Below are 18,183 nucleotides of genomic sequence, written 5' to 3'. Positions count from 1 at the left end.
TAAAGAATTAAATTAAAGTTCCTCTAGGAAATAAATTAAAAATATTCATTGAGGTAGGCTTTGGAAAGGACGCATTAAATAATCAAGTAAATTTAAATGTCACAATATTTTTATTGCAATATGTGAACATTCGATCTTAACACAGTTCCAAGTTAAGCCTTTGTTTTGCTCGAAACGATGTAACAGATGCATGAGCTATTTAGCCCCTTGGGCAAAAACATAGTCTGAAATTTTATGGTGAAGGGAAGGATATAATACTTCCTTTGAGGCAATTACAAGGAATGTGATACAGTCTTGGAAGGTCGGGATACAGAGATAGGAACAGATACATGTTTTGATGTGATAATGTAAATATAAATTTTACAAAATCACAATATCTTGTTGAAATTCATTTCTACATAGTAGTGGAAAAAATAAATATTATTTTTAATTATACAATTACAGATATCACGTGGCAAATGTTTCCTTCTATGCCACTTTCATTTCACGGATAAATAAATAGAATCTGGTTCAGTTAAAGCTTAATACAACGTCAAATTTTAAAAACTCAAACAAAATAAATTTTCGGCATTTACAAACATTATGAAGAATAGTGGCGTTATTGTGCCATTTGAAATGAAATCATGAATGATGAATACTGAAATTCATAAATTATCTATTCAATTAACCTAGTTCACCCATCAGTCGTCTCCTCCGGTCATGACCTCCATAAATTCTGAAAATAAAAAATAAATAATGCAAATGTAGAACAGACAAGAATTTAGTGCTTATTTTTAATTTGTATCGAGCTATATATTCAGACTTTATAAACCACGAGAGCGAATATGCTTCATTGGACTAGTTGGCTATGGCATGCATTTTTGGGAGTTGCTAGGATTTCTTTTAAGTTTAATTCCTCAAAAGAATTGAAACTGAAATAATAATTGATACCCATGCGCTTGTACCTGCCTTGAAAAGTTTCGATGGGTCAGTCATGAAAATGATGTATGGTGCAGTCATCTAATTATTTATTCATTATTATACAGTAAAGATTAGGATACCCTTGGTTTTGGCCGTAATATATTTATTAGGAAATGTTGAGTACATATTTTATGGAGTAAGTAATATTGTTTTGTTAGCAAAGAATGCTCCACTATGATAATGCTTCACATTTCATTTTTTGGATAATTGACCTAGGTCCGACTTCACCTTTTCTTTGATTTCTGTCGTTGGGGGTTCAAGTACTCATGAACTAATCAATGCTTCAAAAAGCAGCTGTTAACTAATTGTGCTCAAAATTTTTTTAATGAAATTCTGAGAAATAGAATGTGTGCTATACAATTTTAAGACATAGCAGCTTTGAAATGCCAAATGCTTTTATACCAAAGTTAACTTACCATCGAAGTCAACGGTTCCAGAACCGTCAGAGTCAATTTCTTCAATCATCATGTCCAACTCCTCTTCCGTGATCTTGTCATCTAATTCCTTGAGGATTTCTCGCAGGACACTAGTAGTGATGTAACCGTTTCCTTTAAAGGGAAATAAGAAATATGAACATGCCTATCATGATGAAATACTAATTGTAGGGCACTGGTAGAATTTATCATATGAAATACGTATTATATAATTTTTTTTGGCATGATGCACGGAGATCCCAATAATCGCACTTTTTTCCGAACATTTAATTGTCCTCTCCAGCTTCCCTCTCTCCAGATATAATGTATGACACTCCAAAACGTTTTATTGGCTTTGGAAATGAATTACATGAATAATGCCACTTAAACACAATTTATTTCCGATTCAGAAAAAAATGTGCGCATTTTCATGGATTCGTCTGGATTGATCACATTTTTTTATTTGCGTATCGTGCAATATGACAGAGAGTTTTCAGAATACCCTTTTCCCTAATTGCTTCTAATGCATTTATGAAACCAATTAATCTATTATTCAGAATATCTTGCCTATTGCAAACTAAAAATACCCTGACCTCGGTTAATGAATTTCTACTGCGAATGCTACATCACAAATATAGACCTACATTCACCACAATGTGAATCATTAGCCACGCTCGAAATTGATAAGTGACTTAAATGCTACAAGATGTGTGAAATCAAAATTCCAAAAGTTAGTCCCTAATTAAGTGTTTTAACTGCCTAATGTTTAAAACCCTCCTCCTTGGGTCACCCAGGACCCTACTGAGCGACTTGGTCCGATTTAAGAAAGCTCTCCTCCACCTTGCACCTGCTAACGTCTTCCCTGGGCGATGCGACAGTCTCCAGTTCTTTGACTAGGAGAAACCCATAATTTCTTAAAGAGTCGTGATTAGAGACAAGAAAAAAGTAACAGACAGTTGATAATTAAAAAATCGATTAGATTTAACCGTGCTCTTTGGATTTTCTCATCCAGAGTTAGTATTAAAGGAATGGGCGGAAGGGAAAACTTACCAGAACATTGCAATCAGAGATGAATAAAACATAAACCCTGTTTATGCCAAAGCTTCTGGCATCGCTGGTTTTCAAAGGAAGGTACTTTTATTTGTATCTTTCCATATGACCCTTTGAAACGTTGGGACTGCGCATAAGAAAACCCATGATAATTGAGTCTTCCCAATTATTTTACGTGATGATTCAAATGAGCTAAACCCTAGCGATGTTAGTTTAGCGCAAGGCAGAATTAAAGTAAAATTCGTTCATACCTTCTTTATCGTAGAGACGGAAAGCTTCGCGAAGCTCTTGCTGCATGGCTTCTGTGTCTTCTTCAACCATGAACCTAGCAGCCATAGCTACGAATTCTTCGAACTCCAATTCACCAGAACCTAATAAAAAAGGAATCACTTAATTAAAATTAAGGAATGGTTATTATCGTTACATAAGTAATTTATCTCGACAACTCTAGAAGCACGAGCGAGAATTGCCAAAGGATTTCTCTCCAGAAATATGTATGCACACACAAGCACTCTATTACAATCAAATGAGGTATGTGCATTATGTAGTTCTGAAAAAGGCGATGCAAATGAAAGATTATAAAATCGATGATTTTAGAATAAATGTTGGGCTTGCTATCTTAATACATAAAAATCATCGCAAGGGGCACGGGAGCGATTACGTACCATCGGCGTCAACTTCAACGATAATTTCTTGAAGGACGTCGTCCGTCAGCTCGTGACCCAACATTCCCAGAATAGTACCAACCATGTCGGTAGAGATTGTTCCTTTCTTCTCACGATCGAAAGCCTCGAAGGCCTTCCTAAGCACTGTAAGAATTGGAGAAGATGAGAAAACCAATGGATAATGCTATAAAAAAAACATAAATAATACAAGGTGAGTAAAATCGATTGGACGGATAGAGGCAAATATATTCAATTAGTACATAACCGCGAATGGGGCTATGTGCCCTTCATTACATTTTTAGCAGAACTGAAGCAAATGTTTAGGTAATGTACCGAACGTCAGAAGTGCATTTTAATCCAAAGTGTACATTCCTGCTGTGAATTTACCAGTGTTATGATCTTAATTAACAAATGTGTACAAACACTGAAAATCAAATGCAAAATATCGTTTTTAATGTAAAAACTTCTACAAATTTCTCCAATGAAAAACATTATACGCATGAATTAGCTTTCTTTTGCAGCATGATTTACTATTCAATTCCAGGGAGTGGAAAAGACTAATGTAACATAAAGTATGTTGTACATAGAGAAAAAGAATGCACTTACTCAACATGAAAAAAATATATATTTCGAATCATGCAATTTGTAGATAAAATAAAAATACGAGGGAGACAGTCTTACAAAGTAACTGAACTGCCTCTTTCGTCGAGGAATCAGTCCTAGATGAAAGCACTGTATAGACATCATTGCTTTCTCTCGGATTTTAGTGGATTGAGGAACCGAGATTGAAAAAACATCGGCATACAATTTGTTTTACACCTTAAAGCATACAATGTCCTCAAGGGCATGCTGGCTGCGAGAAAAGAAGATATGAAGAGATATTCGCTAAGAGAATGAAGTAAATAACAATAAACATTATCTATCGGTTGCTATCTGGCAATGAGGATTGGGAAAGCTTCAGAAGTAGATGCGGTAATAAACGAAAGACATTAATTATTATAGCTAGAGAACCAGCTCTGTATGGGCAAATAGGAGGCAGTGTGTTGCCTTATTGTGATTTTAGCTGTGGTAGACTCAACTGTAGAAAAGCCTTTGAAAGACCTAAATTCTAATTTATTGGCTTCAATGAATATCACTGCTAAATGAAAAAATATATCAAAAAATAAGCTACGAATTTTAACCAACTTCTGAAAACCATGTTCCAGCTTACCAATAATACTAGGAATTGGCAATATGGTTATAGACATTTTAGGCATACAACTATCAGTTGTTTTTCTCACCAATTACTCATCGTCAGTAAAAATTATGTAATATGTAAAAACGTATCTAGCATTTGACGAATGGGTTTGACTTTGTGGTTGAGTGACAGTGCACATGCAACGTTGGGAGTATCTTTTGAAGAGGCACTCTGGGAAAAATAAAATATTTGGGGGTACATGGAAGAATAACAAAGAATAGTTAATATTTTTAATAGCAATACCGAAATTCAGGTCAAAAAATTTGGAGGCGCCGGGTATCGATCCCGGTACCTCTCGCATGCTAAGCGAGCGCTCTACCATCTGAGCTACGCCCCCTATGTCATGAAGGGCAAAATTTAAGATATATATTACGTAGTGACATAGTGACCCTAGTGGCAGGAAGTTCATATTCTTTGCTAGTTACATTTCAAGACTTTTAAAATAATTTCGTAAAATAGAAATGGCAAATACTACAAAAATATACGGGAAGAGAAACATTGGGTTACGAAAATTAAGGAAACAATTTTACATACTCATTTCAAGGTTAAAACATATTATATTTAATTTAAGGGGAGAGTGTTCCAGCGCCAGAGTCTCTTATCCTAATTTTTTGCTCTTTCCAGCGCAACCATATAGGTGCAAAGTGATAATGAAGTGCCGCAAATTCGAGTTAACAAAGTAAGCAAATAAGGTGGTCACAGGTGTAGGGCGCTAATGCTCTCTATCTTTTAAGATAATTACGCGGTCGCCTCGGTCACCACAATTTAGGAGGTACATTTATTACACATAGAAATCTTTTTCATGTTATCTCTTTCGCAAAATAACTGAGTGCTGGTTCAATCATTCATAGCATGTTGATTGCGTTCCAGGTACACATTAAGGAAGCCTGCTAAAGACATCTATACTTCTATAAATGAACTACCAACTGCTCGTGTATTGCCAGTCGACGATGTGCGAACTCGGCAGATGGCGAAGTACACAGGGACAATGCAACTTGGCGACAGCCGGACCATGAACATCTTGATATTAAGTATCGAGATGGTCATGGCCTGATACACAATAATACAAGGTGTCTCATCGACTTCAATCATCGAGCATCTTATACATTATTTTCTTAATTGCGGCCCCTCATTTGAAATAACTCATTTCATAAGGGGAAATCCTTAATTAGGAATATGAAGATTTCAAAGTACTTGCCAATCTTGGTAATAAATAAGAATGTCGGTTGGTTGGTAAAAGATAAGATGATGTACTTGTCTGTAGCATCTATGACGACGAAATGTTCACTAAGTAAATTTTTAGGCGAGACAGATTGTTAGTTGGAAATAATTATCAATGTGCACGTCAGGTCACCCTCATTTCCCTTTTCTTGCCATTCCCAAGGATGTCGAGGCCATAGTTTAGTATTATGTAAACTCACTAGAATATATGAGTATTGCACCGTATTATTTCTCAATGAATTTCTTCTGGTTACAGGCTAAAACGTCTTGCTTTTGCTGGTGGTAAACAACAATCTTTCACATACAATAGTGAGCATAGGCCTACCACCCTTCACTACAGGTAGAACTCTATTATTATTGCCGTAGTACTTCACTAACACGGCCTTTTAGTAACACCGTGCAGTGACAGTCATGTCACATAATTTTTGACTGATTTTACCCCCTTTATCAACTGCAATTTAACATCTCCCGTTAATTAAGAAGTGCATCAAGTGTCCTAGTTGCCTGCTCATCTCTCCTTAGAGAGAAAAATAATATACGTTCATACTATCGACAACGCATCGTATGCCAGCTATTCCTCAGAACGGATGGAGGAACCGGAATCCCAGTTTTTGGATTTCCTCCAGCGATTTTGCCTTTGCCACAATAGATCGAATCCGTGCTTTAAAGGCATTTTGGGTGACGACCATGTACAAACCCATAGTCGAAGGATGGTGTCTGGACCTTGAAGTCGGCCGTCATTTTAAAGTAATATCCGCCCTGATAAAAAACCCTGAGGTGGGCGCAAACAAAACAGAGTAGTTTTCGCTAACACGACAACCCGGAAGATAGACACAGTTGAGTCATCTGCTCGTCCGCCCGATCTACCGGGATACATTCGGAAAAGGTATAAAGGAAAAGCGACCTAATGTTACCAATTACAAGAAAAAATTGTATTGTGAAAGCAATAGCATTTTTCATTATGTAAGGCCCTATCTATAGTCTACTTAAGAGCAAATACATAAACAAAACTGAGAATGATTAAATGACATGATAATGGAACCTCTATCTTCAGTCAATATCATCTTCATAGGCATATTATATTTTGTTAAAAGGAAAGCATTGGTCAAGACGTTTAAAATCTACTTCATGATTGGGAAAATTTGTATTTCATATTTTAGTTTTTGTTGAAAAAATCCGTTTGGGCGGTGTGGGTTTCTTTGGATTTCGGTCGATGGTGATCAAATGAAAGTATTTACAACAGCAATAAAAGTTGGCTGGCATCATCAGCAAACATACTACTAATTAAGAATGTACTCGTACTTGTATGATTAGCAAATTCAGGGTGATGACACTGGGAATAGCCCTCGTTAACTATGATACAATCAGTTTCTAAGAAAGCTGAGCATTTTTTGAGTTAAAGTGTCTACAAGCTATTTTATTTACATTTTTACAATCATCCAATATGTATGAAGCCAAAGATTGGTGAACGTTTTCCATTTCCTTCCAAAAATTTGCTTCCTTCGTTTCAGTGATGGTAGTTGATAGGGGCCATGCCCCTAAAACAAAATCTTAATTGATAATAATCATTTTCTCCACGACACCTTTCTCAAGGAAGAGAATAAAGAGAACAATTACTTCCTTCTCCTCCTTGAGAAAGGTGGCTTGATCACCGAAAATTGGAGCACGTGGGAGTTTCTTTTCTTGTTTGTGTGTTTTTATTTTGTTTCACTAGTACTAATACCATATACATTATTATTCACATCCGTGAGACATATATATGTGGGTCGCGGTAGTCCTCGGGTAGTGTTGGATTATTGAACGGAGGGCCCGATTCCTGGGCAAGCCTCTCAGGGAAGCTGCAGCTCCACACTAGCTATGTGATTGTTCGGGTGCCAGGTCATCCTGGGAAACCATAAACGGTACAGGGAAAGGAACTGACCCCTCTACCCTGATGTGTGAATTTCACACGCCGTCGGGCTAAGTACTGGGTGAACTCTATCATCACCTACAAAAGCGACCTTGGGGTTGATTACTGTGTGTATGTATATGTATACACATCTCCACATATTTATACACACACACACACACACAAATATGAGACGATTCGTTAATATACATTTTACTCTCTCACAGCGAACAAATTCACCAATGCGATTCAGAGATTTATATTTTCTGGCATATGCAATTTGTCCACGTGGCATAATCCTCCACAGGAAAGGCAGGCTTGCGATATAAATACATCATTTCTCACATGCCTTTCCCCTTTATGACTTTTTGGATCCTAAATTTATGCTCGAGCAGACTCGTGGACTCTTGACGACGGAGCGAATCTCGTATTCCCTACCACGGCTACCAAATTTGCTGCACGTCCACAGTCATGACGGACAATAATGATCGTAATTCCCTGCATTATCAGGGGTGTGTTTTTAAATGAGCTATTACTTTGACGCGAATCCACAAGCGTCTTACTTTCAAGGACAACTTAAAACAGAAGGTATGACATATATATACTTTTGTTGGGAAAGATGATAACTCAGCGAAGCATTGTTTTTTCATATTGTCACTTAATAAATAGAATAAAACCCGATAATCATCAGAGAGTTGAGGGAGGGCATTTTTATAATACACAGCGACCATTAATAAGATCTAACTATGTAAACTAATTTTAATAGCAGTCACATCGTTTCGTTTAAGGAATTACCGCAGTGAATATTTTCCATAGAATAGTCATGAAAATTGTGTTGACAGAAATCATTTTACGTTAGATGGAGTAATCCGGTTGTATATCGCGGTTATAAGACTCAGAAACAATATAAACTAGTCATATTCCAATCAGTTCATACACATCATTAGTATCCAATGTCAGCTCAATGCTATTTAGCTCCATATTATTAATATTAAACAGAAATGTATACTATTTTTCTAATTTTTGAGTAGTCAACAAGAACTTTCATCATAAGCTGCAAAAGCCCATTTTATGCCAATGCATATTTTCAAACTACATAGGTACTGCTTAAATGTGGAATACTTACTGGCAATTTGATCCTTGTCTAGCTCATCCTGAAAATATGAGAAAATAAATTACATTAACAACTTTAGAACAATATTGAGAAATAATTCATTAAAATAGAAACTTAAGTCACTTGCATGTATCAAGAGAGAAAATTTAATTTGTTCAGCTCTCTAAGACAAATGTACATCATATTGACTGAGTCTGAAGTCACAGTTCACATAGAAGTGTACAACTATAAATAAGATCTCCATTGTAAAAATAAGGTTTGAGAAAAAAATTCAATCACGCACTAAAAAATTATTATTTCATGGATTTGATGGTTTGAGGCGCACATATTTATTTTCTTTGTGAAAATTGATGATCATTGAGTTTATTTATTCAGTATTATTTACTGTCGGATGAGGTCGCATTAGTGGTAAGTTAAAGCTTAACCTCCTAATGAAAATTATTTTCTGGCTTAATAGCTTTCTGCCTCATTAGGAGACAGGTCAAAGTACTTCCTTCATTATGTCTTGTCAGATAGAGAATAAAAATTATCACAAGGAAATCCTTCATCCGAGCATGAATAGTCAAATATAACTAAGTGGAAATTAGTTTCCGTATTCTGAAGGAAGCACCGTCGGCATCGGACACAGTAGTCAGGAAGATTCGCTATCTCCGATTTTTAAGCATATAGGAACGTGATATCGTCGATATTGTGAATTTTCTGGCAAACCATTGAAAGACATCCTCCGTTTCCATAAAACGAAGTAGAAAAAACTCCGACGCGCAATGATCCAGGTTAGCTAAACCCGGGGTTAATCTATATTTGTGAAGTAAGTTTTCTTTATTTTCCGACCGCATATTAGATGAACCGATGTGCTCACACACATTTTACTCTTCCACAGCATGCGTATTCACCATTCAAATTTAGGAAATAAAATTTTCCGAATGCGCAATCTGTCTACGCTACACAGCCCTGCACAGGTATCCTGCGATATAAATAAATCAATTCTCACTCGCCCCCGATGCATCTTTTAGGATCTCCTTGGTTTGCCTACGTTTTATGAGGCTCTTAAATTTATGCTCGAGTCTACTCATAACTCAAAACGAGGCAACGAGCTGTGATGACGTTAAAGACCCAGGTTCATCAGCTGTTTGTAACTAACTACTATGCAATAAAAAGAAAGGTTTCTTCTCAGCTTATTGATTGAAACCACCTAAACATTTACAGGGAAAATTATGTTCTTTGAGTTGCGGAGAGAGGACGTTGAAAATAAGGGTAAATTGCTATGAAATCCGTCTCCCCCTTTTTCTACAACGCAAAAGTACACCGCGGCAAGGACCAGATGGACTCGCTGATGGGATATTTTCCATTTTGTAGTTTCATGGAATGTCGCACGATGAGAGCTTTGTTGGTTCGACTCGATTAATTGGATGGGACGCTTCGGGTACCATAGTGAATTTCTTTCATCGATGGTTAATGCCGTTCTGGCAACCCAAGTCAATTAAATCCTACCAAATTCCTATGACTACCCTACGATTTAAAATAACCTAAGAGCTTAAAATGAAACTACCTGATAGGAAGTCACCCATATGCCGCAGTCCCCGACAGACCAAGGTTGTTTACGGGGATGAGTTATTCGTTGGTACGACAAGATTTGAAAACGGACGCAGGACCCGGAAGCACAACGACCCAAAGCCTTCATTACAATCCATTTCCTCACGTGAATGGTTCAGATCACAAAGGGGCAAAGCAAACGAAGTGGCCATAAACAACGGCTGAATTCCTTCACTATACGAGTACTTCGCACGTTGTGCCGAAGTCGAGATAAAAACTCAGTGAGTTAAGGTCGGTACTGCCACATGGTTCGAGCTACTCCAATTTCAAGGGTCACGGAAAATTTTGCTTGTGTACTTCCTCATGGGTGAAGGCTTTCGACCTCTACCATCCATCTGTCGTCTCCACAGTCTGCATGTGTTCTTTCCTCGCCCATCATCACCCTCCCCAACTATTGTTCTTCATAGCGCCTCTGAGAAATGGAACACTTCGGGGATCGGTCACGGTCCCGTATCCAGTCGCACCAATTGGCTCGCTCCATCCTCAACGAATGCCGACGGGTGGGAACTCTCATCCGGGGTCAGCGAGCAACAATCCTTCCCTAAACACACGCCCGTTCGCCTAAGCTCATACGACATCCTCCCCGCGGAGTCCAACTCAAAAGAACGAGGGAATGGGTTCGAAGGGCAGAGAGCCCCTTCCTACCATTTCGGTTGGATTTTCGAAAGGCGGCGACGAGTCGAGGAAGTCCTGTGGAAGTCAAGCAGCAATCGAGCAGGCGATGTCGGTGTTGCTGAACGGCGGTGTTGTTGCTGAGGTGTTCTTTGCGCCCCGAATCTGCTGCGACTGGATCCCTGGGTTCGCGATGCTTGCACACCTTCAGAGTCTTTTCTGGTGGCCGTGAAGAGTAGTTGGCCGGCGGGGTGTAGTGGTGGGGGTAGAGGAGGAGGAATGGGTCCGGAAGAGGGGGTGGGGTAAGCAAGGGGGGGAGAAAGAGGTGATGTAAGGGAACGTGATGGAGAGAGGAGGGAAGGGAGAGAGAGATAAAACATTCTCATTGTAGGGGGGGGTTGTTAAGAGACGACTCCGGTGGGACCCACGGAGGGTGTAATTGGGGTAAAGGACGAATCCGGACGTCTGGATGGGGCAATTATGGGGGGGTGAGGAGGACTGGGTCAAACGCAAAGAGGGAGAGATGGAAAAGGGGTCTGGGGTGGCGGCGAGGGGTGAGAGATAGCGGGGGATGAGGGGAGAGCGTGGAATACCTCCAAAGGATTTCAAACTCTTGAGAAGCGGGCGAGGGTGGAGTGGGAAGCTGAAACAAGGCTTGGAGAGAAGCTAAGGTGAGAGACGACACAACCGGCTATAGGGAATCAACTTCTCTCCCTCCCCTCCTCCTCCCGACGTTATCTCTAGCGGGGTGGGGGAGAAGTCGGTCGGTTTGGTGGGTGTCGCGGCGGAAGTCGAGTGGAGGACTGCCATCGGGAAGTCTTCCAGGAGAGAGGGTATCCCGGCTTCTATTTTAAATTATTTTTTACCCCCAAACGCCCCTCAGCCAGCCCGTGCCTCAACAATGGCTCCTGGAAAGGGGATAGGGTTGTTTGTGTAATTTACGGCGACGAAGGTATTTAATTCGAGAGCTGGTGGGACCTTTCCTGCTCGATTCTTCCGTCTCTTCAGACGATTCCCTCCGCTTCCATCCTACCCTTCCCGGCCTCCTCCCTGTGTCCTCCTAAAACGAAACAGAGGATGAGATAGGACGTAGACAGGCGTCTCAGGGGTGTCCAGATTTGCCCCCTCCACCTCTCGCCAGTAGTCACTGGGAACACACGAAGAGAAAGGTAAAAAAAAGTCCGCACACTTGTCACAGCAGTCACTCCTTTCCCCGCTAAATTCGAATGTCACTTTGGGCCTATTGTCAAGGTAAAAATCTGCTCTCATTAGCCCCGACACACTCTAATCTTATTCTGTCAATTGGTTAGGTTAACGAATGTTCCAAGTCAGGACTGCATAGACTAATGCGTGCTTCTTTAAGTGAATTGCTCGTGTATTAGTTGACTAGAGACTCTGGAACTGACTAAATGATGGCCGCGAAAAGAAAATTACTTTAGGTCTAACAACAATAAAAATTAGAGTAATCTCCATTTAATCCCATCTTCAATTTCGGGTGTATAAACCGTCGTACCCTCCCCGGACTACAACCTTGACGTGGTGGAAGGGCTTGTGCGTTCCGATGACCCCTAGAGCTGTACTGGCGGGAGTAATAATTATTGCTCCTGGTAGGGTCACCCATGCCAGATAGGTCGAAGGTTAGGAGCCAGACGAAAGGTAGTCCACGCAGCGTCTGTTCCTCAGTGAGGCGGCTGCAATGGCGTCTGACCCCAGTGGGGCGGCCAGTAAGTGATGGTGTCACGTTAAAAACACTATTGAGGAAGGCAACGGGAAACCACCTCAATTATCATTCCCTAGAAAAATATGATGGACAATAGAGATATTTTGAGTCCTGGCAACCACGGGGCTCGGCCCAATCGGCCGTGTGTCGTGCCCGGCAGCGGGGGAGGCAAGGCTTCCGCGGTCGTCATCCCACGAAACCCTTGCAAGGGAAAACCAGCAGCAGCAGGACAGAAGACGCAGGAGAAGAAGACAAAATTAGTTAGAATAGGAACGTGGAATGTTAGGACAATGATGAGGACAGGGAAATTGGAGAATGTTAAGCGAGAGATGGAAAGGGGAAATATAGATATTTTAGGTCTATGCGAGGTGAGATGGAAAGATAGCGGGGATTACTGGAGTGATAAGTATAGAATAATATACAGCGGTGGGGACGAGAGCCAACGAGGGGTTGCCATAGTATTAAATGAAGAGGTAGGAAGAAGCGTAGTCAACATAGAGCAGGTAACGGATAGAATACTACTAGTGGAGATAAAAGCAGAACCGACGAACTTAGTTATTATTCAGGTATACATGCCACCGAGCAACCATAAGGAAGAAGAGGTCGATAAGATATACGATCAGTTAGAGGACATGATCGCGTGTGTTCCAGCAGGGAAACATTTGATAGTGATGGGGGACATGAATGCGACGGTAGGCGAAGGAAGAGATGGTGATGAGGTGGGGGACTACGGTTTAGGCACGAGGAATGACCGCGGGGAGAAAGCAGTTGAGTTCTGCAGGAGACAGGGGTTAGTCATCACCAACACTTGGTTTAGACACCACAAAAGACGCAGGTATACATGGAAAATGCCAGGGGACTCAGGAAGATATCAGCTAGATTATATCCTGGTTAGACACAGGTTTAGGAATAGTGTAAAATTCCCACAGCTTTCCGGGAGCGGATGCGGACTCAGACCACAATTTAGTTGTTATGAAATGTAGCGTACGTTTCAAAAAGATAAGGCAGGGGCGGCGAGTTAGAAAATGGAATGTAGAAGCATTAAATGGGTTGAAAAGGAAGGAATACAAACAGGCGGTAGAGAATATCATGGAGGATGGTAAAGGGCTTATTACTATCGAAGAAAAATGGGAAATGATCAAAAAAGGGTTGTCTAAAGCCGCAAAAGACACTATTGGAACCGTTAACGCTAAAAGGACTAGGAAACCATGGATCACGGATGAGATGATTACAAAGATGGATGAGCGGCGAAAATGGAAGAATATAAATACAGAATTAGGCAAAATGAAGTACAAAGAATTGAACAATAAATTGAGGCGGGCAACAAATAAGGCAAAAGACGCATGGTGGAAGACGCAGTGCGAGGATATGGAAAGTCTCCAGAGGAAGGGCGAAATCGGTGCGCTGTACAGCAAAGTTAAATCGTTATCGGGAAGTAAGAATGGAAGAGCTATGCTAATAGTTAGAGATAAAGCGGGTAAGGTAATAGTTGACGCAGGAAAGATCCAAGAGAGATGGAAGGAGTATATAGAAGAACTGTATAGTAAAGAACTCAGACCAACACAGTTAGACATTGAAAAAGAAAATGACGTAGAGGAAGACAGCTTAGGTCCAGGCATACTAGACAATGAGATAGAAAGGGCATTAAGGGAGATGAAACTAAATAAGGCCGTGGGGGTAGATAACATTCCCGTGGAACTTTTTAAATGCTTAGGAAAATGTGGGAGGAAGAGGCTATATGGGCTGATCCGTAGCATTTATGAGGAGGGAATCTGGCCGGAAGACTTTGTGAGAGCAGTTTTAGTTCCGATTCCGAAAAAGGTAAAGGCCACGTCATGTGAGGACTATAGGACAATTAGTTTGATATCCCACGCAGCTAAAGTTGTTCTCAGGATCATAAACAAACGGATAGAGAGTAGGGCAAATGATTACTTAGGGGATGATCAGTTTGGGTTTAGGAAGGGGAGAGGTACGCGTGATGCCATTGCAGTAATGAGATTATTAATCGAGAGGAATATAGAACACAACCAGGAGGTATTTGCCTGTTTCGTAGATTTCGAAAAAGCGTTTGATAGAGTGAATTGGGAAAAACTAATGAGTATATTGCAGAAAATAGGAATAGATTGGAGGGAAAGGAGGCTAATCCGCAACCTGTACATGTCTCAGACTGCTCAGGTGCGGGTGGGAAACGGGGAGTCAGGATGGGCAGTGTTAGGAAGGGGTGTAAGGCAGGGTTGCCCATTATCACCGTTGCTGTTCAACCTGTATGCAGAGGAAATGATCAAAGAGGCATGGGAAGAACTCGAGGTAGGAATGAAAGTGGGCGGGGGATTCGTAAAATCAGTTAGGTTTGCTGATGACCAAGCTTTAGTTTGTCAGTCAGCCAAGGGGCTGCAAGCATTGCTTAGTGAATTGGAAATTCAGTGCGACAGGTATGGGATGAGAATCAACATTAATAAAACAAAGGTTATGCGATTTTCTAGAAAGAAAAAGGCTAATCTTAACATTAAAGTAAGAGGGCAAAAACTAGAGCAGGTAGAACAGTTTACGTATCTCGGTAGTGTTTTGGACCAACACGGTCAAAGTAGTAGGGACGTAAGGAGAAGAATTGCGCTAGGCAAAGAGGCTTTCACGAGGAGGAGGGAGTTGATGACGGGGACTTTGAGTAAGGATGTTAAGAAAAGACTCGTAAAAACTTTGATATGGAGCGTAGCTATGTACGGCGCGGAAACGTGGTCATTGAAGCAGGAGGATAGACGTAGACTGGAGGCTTTTGAAATGTGGGTGTGGAGAAGAATGGAGAAGGTGAAATGGACAGAGAAGAAAACAAATGAGGAAGTACTTGGTATGGTGGGCGAAGAGAGGGGTTTGTTGGGAGCAATCCTATGGAGGCAGGAAAAGTGGATGAAGGGGGTGTTGACCGGCAGTGGGATGTTGAAGACTGTGATAGAGGGTAGAATGTTGGGCAAAAGAGGAAAGGGAAGGAACAGGATAGGGATGTTGGACGAGATGAAGGGAGGAAGAAAGTACTCAGAGATGAAGAGGGACCTGGTGTAGAGTAGAATTTAGGGTTGTGTTTTGTTAGTAGTCACAAAATATTTGTTTGGTAGTTGTGTCCATCAAAAAAACCTACCTTAACCGGTAGATTACCTTAAAAAAAAAAACCGTCGTAATCATTTCAGGTATGGAAATCACCACATGTTTCCCCACCTCCAGGCATTTAACCAGCTTTATTACCACTCTCCCTGTGCGATCGCATTCTTATATCCTGCTTTATTTTACTTGTAATATACGTCTATTCCGCGTGATTTTTTTCTCCCATTTAATGCATTCACGAGCATCTGTAGTAACTTGGCTGACTAATTATTACTTTATCAGCCATGAATCAAATCGAGAGTACCAACTCCCCGTGTAACTGACTTTCACCATCTTATCCAGTATTTTCATATCTACTTTCTCTTTGACGATTTCCTTTACACACATAAAAGCTTCACAGTAGATAACATTCAATCCTATCTCATACCCTTCCCTATCCATGTCATCTCAATTCCGTTCCCACTCCCATTGATGAAATACATTAATATTTATGTAATTATTAATTCATCACAAAACACATTAAAAATGAGTCATTCAAATCTAATGGTAAACGATGGATGAATTAATAAATTTCTGTTCAAGAGGCACAAGGCATCGTGTGCGATAATTAGAAAGTCAGAGAGGGAATAAAAGTTGTGTATTGTCTTAATGGATAACATTAGTACATTTTCATTTGTTGGGGTAAATATGACGCAGCATATTTTTGATGTGGGATGCACGGTAATGGCATTTAAAAACCCTACACTAAGAGAATCGGGAACTAGTTGCAACAAATCAGCCTAACATTAGCCCATCTTTAATTATAATGAGTTCTAAGGCTATAAAAGCATCAATATGATAGTGATAATACCATTAATTAATTACTTCCGAACCCCTTATTGCTAATTTAAACAGTACCCCCACAGGCTGCTGCAAGGAGCTTTGGCGAGGGGTGTTGGGATAGCACCTTTTATGAATAAATATTCATTTATAGATGAGAATAAACATGCTAATTATGCAAAACCCAGCATATCTTTCTTTCATTCACGACAGCAAAGCACCCTTGCCATCAGCGCTGTTCAACTCCACCTCTTCGCCGGCGTTCCACTATATTCTTGGCCAAAACACGCAAACATTTACGAATATAAATATTATTATTGCTAGGTAATCTACCGGTTAAGGTAGGTTTTCGATAGACACAACCACCAAATAAATATTTGGTTTCTCCTTAATAAACACAACCAACATTCTGTTCTACAACTTGGCCCTCTTCATCTCTGTATATTTCCTCTCTCTCTTCATCCCGCCCAACATCCCTATCCCATTCCTGCCCCTTCCTCGTTTGCCTAAAATTCTCTCCTTTATTACAGTCTTCAACATCCCACTGCCGACCAATACGCCCTTCATCCATTTTCCCTGCCTCCTTATGATTTCTCCCAATAATCCCCTTTCCTCGCCCACCATACCTAGCACTTCCTCATTTCATTTGCTTTCGGTCCATTTCACCCTCACCATCCTTTCCCACACCCACATTTCAAAAGCCTCCAATCTACACCTGTCATGCTGCTTCAATGAGTATGTTTCCGCACCGTACATAACTTTGTTCCGTATCAAAATTTCGACGAGCCTTTTCTTAACATCCTTAATCAACTTCCATGTCATCAATCCCTCCTTATTGTGAAACCTTCTTTGCCTAATGCAATTATTCTCCTTAAGTCCCTATTACTTTGTCCATTTTGGTCCAAAACACTTCTGAGGTACATAAACTGTTCTACCTGCTCTGGTTTTTGCCCTCCTATTTTAATGTCAATATTGGCCTTTCTCTTTCTGGAAAACTGCATAACCTTTGTTTTATTTAAATGATTCTCATCCCATACCTAATGCACTAAATTTCCAATTCATTCAGCCATTCTTGCAACCCCTTGGCTGACTGACAAACTAGAGCTTGGTCATCATCAAACCTAACTGATTTTACGAATTTCCCTCCGAATTTCATCCCTACCTTCAGTTCTTCCCATGCCTCTCTAATCATTTCCTCCAAATACCAAATATACGTTGAACAGCACCGGTGATAATGGACAACCCTGCCTTACACCTCTTCCTGCCCATCCGGACTCTCCGTTCCACACTCGCACATGAGTAGTCTGAGACAAGTACAGGTTGCCGATTAGCCTCCCGTTCCTCCAATCTATTTCTATTTTCTGCAATATACTCACTAGTTTTGCCCAATTCATTCTACCAAACACCATTTCGAAATCTACGAAACAGGCAAATTCCTCCTGATTGTATTCTATATTCCTTTCGATTAGTGATTTCGTTACTGCAATTGCACCAAGCGTGCCTCTCCCCTTCCTAAACCCAAACTGATCATCCCCTCAGTAATCATTTTCCCAACTCTCTATCGTTTTGTTGATGATTCTGAGAACAACTTAAGCTGCGTGTGAAATCAAACTTTTGTTTCGTAGTCCTCGCATGATGTAGCCTTTACCTTTTTCGAAATAGGAACATTTCCCGCAACATTTTCCCAACCTTTACTGGTAGTGAGGATAACGGTTAGCCCCTGAGATCGTCCGACTGATAGACAGCCGTTCTGGACAATATATCTTAAAATTTCCTTTAATCGCTCAGCAAATCC

The 18,183-nt window shown here is 40.4% G+C and overlaps 1 protein-coding gene and 1 non-coding gene across 2 annotated transcripts; both read right to left on the bottom strand.

Moving 5' to 3' along the window:
- Positions 1–91: 91 nt before the first annotated feature.
- On the bottom strand, positions 92–10,992 carry TpnC41C (Troponin C at 41C). Its single transcript, XM_071590799.1, has 6 exons — positions 10,787–10,992; positions 8,561–8,588; positions 3,089–3,232; positions 2,675–2,794; positions 1,377–1,508; positions 92–715 (listed from the first exon to the last, which is right to left on the bottom strand). Exons 1-6 carry the CDS (start codon positions 10,787–10,789, stop codon positions 681–683), a joined length of 462 nt encoding a protein of 153 aa, XP_071446900.1. The 5' UTR covers positions 10,790–10,992; the 3' UTR covers positions 92–680.
- On the bottom strand, positions 4,590–4,662 carry TRNAA-AGC (transfer RNA alanine (anticodon AGC)). The gene has a single exon. It is a non-coding gene; the product is annotated as a tRNA-Ala (tRNA).
- Positions 10,993–18,183: the final 7,191 nt, after the last annotated feature.

The sequence above is a fragment of the Hetaerina americana genome, unplaced genomic scaffold (genome assembly GCF_022747635.1).
Source record: "Hetaerina americana unplaced genomic scaffold, ioHetAmer1.1.p SCAF_4, whole genome shotgun sequence".
NCBI classification, from domain to species: Eukaryota; Metazoa; Arthropoda; class Insecta; order Odonata; family Calopterygidae; genus Hetaerina; species Hetaerina americana.
The sequence above is the reverse complement of the archived record's forward strand: the minus strand, read 5'-3'. Positions and strand labels throughout refer to the sequence as shown.